This window comes from Halyomorpha halys, unplaced genomic scaffold (genome assembly GCF_000696795.3).
Source record: "Halyomorpha halys isolate HHAL.00 unplaced genomic scaffold, Hhal_1.1 Scaffold5.1, whole genome shotgun sequence".
Taxonomy (NCBI): Eukaryota; Metazoa; Arthropoda; class Insecta; order Hemiptera; family Pentatomidae; genus Halyomorpha; species Halyomorpha halys.
In genome coordinates this window covers 2,162,922-2,169,644 of record NW_027106871.1, presented here as the reverse complement: position 1 = coordinate 2,169,644, position 6,723 = coordinate 2,162,922, and the positions used below count along the sequence as shown (strand labels likewise).

The window sequence follows — 6,723 nt, the reverse complement described above, 5'->3', positions numbered from 1 at the left end:
TTTATCCGGTATCTATAGTTCCCGGGTTTCGGCTCCAGTTAAGTATCGGCGAAAGCCAAATGTCAAAAAAGAGAAGAAGGAATAAGATGTAACACGTGTGAACTGCTGTAACATACTATGCTTTATTGGGTTCTGTACATCTCTTTATATACATGCGATCAGCTGATCTCCTCAGTCAGCTGACATCGAAGTAACAGCTGACTAAGGCTGTAACTTATATATATATATAAAATTTTAATGTGATGTGTGTAAAAAAATAAATTTTAATTATTGTAGATCCAGAAGTTATTGGAAAAGTTGAAACTGTTAAGGGTGAAGACCTCGGAGAAGTCATGGTTTTGACATCTTTTGAAGAGACCAATAGACAACAAATGAAATATCGTTGTGATATGTGTAATCAGGTGTGTATTTTAACTTTTTTTAAGTGGAAGATGCCTTTATTAGAATTAAAAAAAAAACTACATGCAAAGCGGATTTGGTTGCAGACTTGGCAAAGTTTGATTGAATATTTTTTATTTTGGGAAAAGGAACACTGTATAGATGTTCAGCACCATTTCCAAATTACCACCAATTACAACGGATTTTAAGTCACTATCTTATAGAAGAAAGAAAATATTCCGTACTAATTGTTTTTGAGAAAACTTGTACATTTTTATTAGATTGTTTACTATTTCTATATAATGTGATTAAAGTGTAGAATAATCTTTTTTTGCCTTGTAGGTCTTCACCCAAGAACCTAAATTCCTGGAACACAGAGCTCAGCATGCTGAAGAAACTGATGCTGCTTTACAGGTAATAAATAGTAATTACGTTATATTACTCTAATGTTTCAAAAAAATGCTTGTAAAGAACCATATAACTTTTTCAATTTATTTTGTGGTTCAGTTTTCTAAAGAAGAATACTTTTTGTATACCTTTCTTGACTACTTCAAAATCCTGAGCACTCGCTACATTTTACCAAGGTTATTCGTTCTTGGTAATCTCAACCTCTGCTGTATGTCCAGATCATGCATCCCGTCAGTTAAAATATTGACAGTCATGTTTTTTTGGATGTCCTCTGGAACCATAAAATTAGCCAACTCCTCCAGTCAAAATACTTCCACACTGAGCTGCTGTATTGGTTTCCCAGGACTCTGCCTTCTTGTACTGAACCTTTCTCCATTCACTTGCCTCAGATGAGGGTCACACAATCTCTTCTCGAAATTGTCATGAAAATAGTTAAGTCCTGACGTTTCTCATAGAAGTTGACATACATGCTTTGAATAATATCCAGTCTCCTTTCGAAAAGGCTTAACCCTCTATTCCAGGAAGTCAACTTTACCATCGATTCTCCTTATATAACGCTCCACTCTGTCTTCACCTTCGTATCGTCTTTCTGTGGTCCTTACCTGCTTTTTAATATCAGAGTTCAGACCCAGCTGGTTTTCCACATTTCCAACCTGCTTCCCTGTGCTTCCTTAGTCTTTTTCAATGTTCTTGAACTTGACTGTCAGATTTTTTTCAATTCATCCTGGCTTGATTTCATTACATCTATGGTGGGTTTCATTGCCCTAAGTATTGAAAAAGAGGAATGACCATCTGTTTCAACGACATTCCATTTGTTTCAAAATGGCAGCCAATTACAGCATATATTCATATCTTTATATCTCAGCCATTTATAAAGTAGGAGGAAAAATAAAATGTTTTGGATTTATACTACAGCGTGATACCTGGGCCAAGAAACAACACAACAAAGAACAAAAAACAATTTTTTTTTATTGGAAATTAACAAGATAATAATGATACTGTCTGTACACACTAAGGTTATCTTTCTTCACATACTCAAGAACATTGTTCTTAAGAAAATCAGGTTACTGTAATTGGTGAATTAATAACTTCAATTATTATTAACGATCGTTTCTCAACCAACGAGATAACCTCAAAACAATACTAAAGCCTCTCTCTTCCAATAAAAAAATTATATGTTAAGTGAAACATTTCTTAATGGACCTTTCTCTCAAATGGATAATTTTCAAATATTCAGACCTGTAACTTCAGGAATGTAGACCCTTTTACAAAAGACAACCAAATTTCCGTGCCCCTCTGAATGGACACTTACCAAGGGTTGAAAATTAAGAAAACCTTTTTCAGTAGTTTTATGTTATGGATCTGAATACCCTCGTATTATATGATTGAAATTGTATTATCAATTGTTGATGGTATTTAAATTCAAAGTAATTAAAATATTTGAGAATTACTTTAATACACTTTTTAGGTATTAATCAGCAAAGCAATTTTATTACTGAAATAAGTAAATCATCAAACTAATAGCCTAAAATATGATTCCATTTTATACCACTAATTTTATATGTTTTTGCACCATGTTATTGTATTTTTTGACTCAATGAACTTTAACTTCGACCTTTGTAGCTTATAATATAGTAATGTCGTATAAAATTGCTGGAAAGTTATTTTATTCTTTTTAGTGCATGACTTTTGTAATAATAAAAAAAATTGTTTATTATTATTTTAGTTTCCTTGTTTAAATAGTTGGTGTATATCTTTGATTCTTATTTCCAGTCTTCACCTTCAAAGGCACCAATAAAAAAAGAATTATGTGATAAGAAATCTGGTGAACACGAATGTGACAACTGTGATAAAAAGTTTAGACATCTATCATCCCTCTCGTACCACAAGGTATTTATCTCATAAAATTGGTTAAATTTATATATTTTATGATTTAGCTGTTATTCACTAATAATTTCTTGTCATGAAATTTAATGTTTCTTTCTTGATTGTTTATCCTATCAATAAAGCCACATTCTGGTTTTATATGAAATTTACAATTTATCTTGCACATATTATTCTTCTTACTTCAAAATCTTTCCAGTATTGAAATAATCTGACTTCCTAAACTGCATTTTCTTTGCACCTACTCCTTAATTCATAAATATTTCTTTTGTGGCAGCTTCTATATTTTTTATGTACCCTTTCTTCCTATCTCTGTATGCTGGTATTCATATTTATTTGTCAAGCATCAATTTATTATCTTCAATTTTGTTGATAACACTTTCTTCCCTCATTGATCTCAAAATTTCCTCACGTTCACTTCTGTTCTGCCTGGAAAACTGGTTTCACTATTGAGAGCTGAAAATAAACATAGAAAAATTGATAAGTTTTCTCTGGAAAGCAATATGAACCACAATATTAATTTTAAATTCTTCAATACTTCTTAAAAATTTCATATAACTAAAGTTATATAAATGAATCACCTAGAACTTAGATTTAAATATTTAATTTGATAACTTATTAACAGTATGTGAACATTTTCATTTTTTGGACTATAAACTTCCAATTGACCTATGAATGTAGTGAATTATCTGCCATCCTAGACTTACAGCTGTCTTGATTTAAGGTGATGATCTTTCACTCAATTCTGAATAAGTGCTCATATTAAATTTTATTGCTCAACATACACTACATTATCTTTTATTGCTCAACGTACACTATATTATCTTTTAAATCTTACTAATACTTGTATGTTTTTCACATTTTCTTTCTCTAGTATAGTCTCTTTCATCCTCCTTGTTGCCTCCAAATTCAGTGTGCATGCTAATAGAGTAGTGTTAGTCCTGCCATTGTAAGAGCTAACAGTAACACAAGTTTTTAATGAAAAATTAAGGCATTCGTTAAATTATAAGCTTGGTGGGATTATCACAATGGCTTGATTCTCTTAAGTACGTTTGAAAATACAATATAAATAAAATAAATAATAAATAAATCAAACAAAATTAACAATATTTTATCTTTAACTGTAAGTTACTGTAAATCTTTCTTATATTTTAGTTTTTGATATAGATAATTATTAGTTAGAGATATCAATTTTGGGTTTTAATTTATAAAGGAGACAGAACATAATGATGGAAGGAGGTATGTCTGTAATAAATGTGATCGAAGTTTCAAACATCGACAGCTTCTTAGAAGACATCAGCTAGTTCACAGTTCTGTCAGGTAAAACAATTAACATTTATATAATCAACATAAAATAACATTAATATCAAAATACTACTTTAAATACTGTTTAGTATAAAAATACTACTTAAGCTTACTAAGTTTTAGTAAGACCATTACAATTGTTTTATAGTGTTGATGCAACTGTATTAACCTTTTTTTTATTTAGAATGTACAACTGTGAGGAATGTGGGGCTTGTTTCAAAACTAAAGGAAATTTGATGAACCATACTATCACACATACAGGGATGAAAAAATATTTTTGTGAAATATGTGGACAATTATTTGCTCATCGTACATCCCTCAACCTCCATACAAGATGGCATTCTGGGGAGAAACCGTTTGAATGCCACGTATGCCATAAGCGCTTCACCCAAAAGGGAAACCTACAGGAACATATCCGCATTCACACAGGTATCTTTATAGTTGAAAGTCCTAAATATAATTAAAACACTTCCATTTTATATTCTCAATAACCTTAAGTAGAGTAGAATAATTTTGATTATTGAAAAAAAAAAAATATTGTCAAGATTATAAATAGTTCACTTTTGGTAGAAACTGGGATTGGCATGTCAAGAAGATTATATTTGCTATAACAAAACATAATTCAAAATGATCACCTATTCAAGGGGCTGGGCAAGATTGACAAAACTTTCCTTCTGGCTAGAGTTAGCTAATAAACTTTTTTTTTTATTATTTTCACTATTGGGACATGAATTTCTATTCAAAACAAACATTATGGACTCTTAGTGCTTAATAACCCTCAGTTTGGTTATACAGATGAATATTTGTGTTTGTAGTTCATATACAGGGTGTTTCAGGGTTAAATGGGCAAACTGAAAATATGAACTAAGGACCTCAAAACAAGAAAATAATTTCCTCTGAAGGTGTGTCCGCAAATGCTTTATTTAGGAAATATTCATATCTAAAGATTTTCATTATTATGAATTATTTAGTTTGTGTGAAATAAATAAAACCTATTTATTTGTTCTTACTACTTAATTAATCAAATATAAACATCAAGAGTCATATTAAATGTTGTTCAAAGTGAAGGTATGTTCACAAACACTTTCTTTAGGAGATGGATTTGATAGAATACTAATATCTCCTTTTATCCTTGTATGTTTTGTTCATGGGACTAATTTAAATTTTTAATTATTTCTATCATTTTTGTAGTCATAAAAGTATATCTACTATATATATTCTGAACTCTTATTTTTTATAGGAGAAAAACCATTTAAATGTAATATTTGTAACCGGAAATTCACAACATCTTCACAATGCAAGCTTCATCTTAAAAGACATTCGGGAGAACGCCCTTGGTTCTGTGGTATGTGTGGAAAATCATTTCTAAATAAAGCAACTTGGCGGTGTCATATACGAAGGTGAAAAATTTGTTTATTAATACAGAAATTTTATTATTTATTTTTACTTTTAATTTTTGTAAATATAATTTTATTTCTTTGAGTTATAATAACCAAGTTTTATTTGTAATAAGGCATAAAGGTGAGAAACCATATGATTGTAAATATTGTGGTCGACATTTTCCTGAAGTTTGGGCCCTTAAAAAGCATATGAGAACTCATACTGGAGAGAAACCTTACAGGTTTGTGTCATTATTTTTTACTATCTATTATAAGAACCACTTCTAAATTATAAGTAGGCTCATTATAATTTTGTTGCATTACATTGTTTTCATCATTTTTAATGATCATATAAATAAGTTGTAGTCTAATTTTATCTTTAGATGTTTAGTTTAAACTGTTGGTTCATGGATCATATCTTCTGTTGGTTGACTTACTGTTTTGTATTTTCCCGCAAAGCCCATGAGCATTCTGCCCATTCTCACTACTAGTGAGAAAAGCAAATTTTGATAGCAAAAGTTTTGATTATGTCTCGAATTTTTTTACACTTATCATTGTAATGTTCTACAATAATGAACACTGATTATGAGTTTTATTTACAAAATCAAGAGTATACTTCAACTACAAATGACTTAATATTATGAAAAATTTAACAACCTGGAAAAATTGAAACTTGCCTCTGTGAATGCTTTAGTCAATGTTAAAATTTTATCCTCTGCAGATGATTTCATTTATTACAAAACATTATGTGTTTAAATTATAAAATAAAAAACACTGAACTCTAAATGTAAATATTACTTAGGACAAAGTTTACTACCTTTTAAATTTCTTTTAGAACGTAAGGCAAACAAAATTTTGAGTTTTAAAACTAGTATAAGGGTTGAAAAATGCATAGTGCATAAAATTTTTTTTTTGTACAACTGAGGTTTTCCTCTTTAAAACGATTAAATATTTCGGAACTCTTGTTTTGGGCCCAAATGATTTTTTCATTTGATAAAAAATTGATATTTTGTGGGCTCTGAATTTGTTTGGTGTGTTTTTTATTTTAAAAATCTTCACCTTATTTGAATGAAAAAACTTATAAGAGTAATTTGGAACTAAAAATATGAGTTAAAAACAGTTTTGTTTTGTTTAACCATTTTTTTTTACTACCTTCAAGAGTTGATTGTTTTTTAATTTGGCATAGGCATGTTGTTTCATACAGTGGTTTAGTCATAAATTTTCCAGTGTGGGACCGCTTACCATTTTCTGAGAATTGAATAACCAATCTAGAATGCTCCCACCCCTTTAAAATGTGTTTTCAGAAGTTCTCACCAATTTTTATCCTTAAACTCAGTGTGTAACCAAACAGTGCAATGGTTATATTGGT

General features: G+C 29.9%; 1 protein-coding gene across 1 annotated transcript in view; it reads left to right on the top strand.

The window, feature by feature from the left end:
• LOC106691507 (zinc finger protein 25) overlaps window positions 1–6,723 on the top strand; it is a 23,589-nt gene that overhangs the window by 9,260 nt on the left and 7,606 nt on the right. The window contains exons 5-11 of the mRNA XM_014437329.3: window positions 277–401; window positions 721–792; window positions 2,560–2,676; window positions 3,884–3,990; window positions 4,160–4,404; window positions 5,216–5,375; window positions 5,489–5,596. Coding sequence (XP_014292815.1) covers window positions 277–401; window positions 721–792; window positions 2,560–2,676; window positions 3,884–3,990; window positions 4,160–4,404; window positions 5,216–5,375; window positions 5,489–5,596 — 934 coding nt within the window. The remainder of the gene's footprint in view (window positions 1–276; window positions 402–720; window positions 793–2,559; window positions 2,677–3,883; window positions 3,991–4,159; window positions 4,405–5,215; window positions 5,376–5,488; window positions 5,597–6,723) is intronic.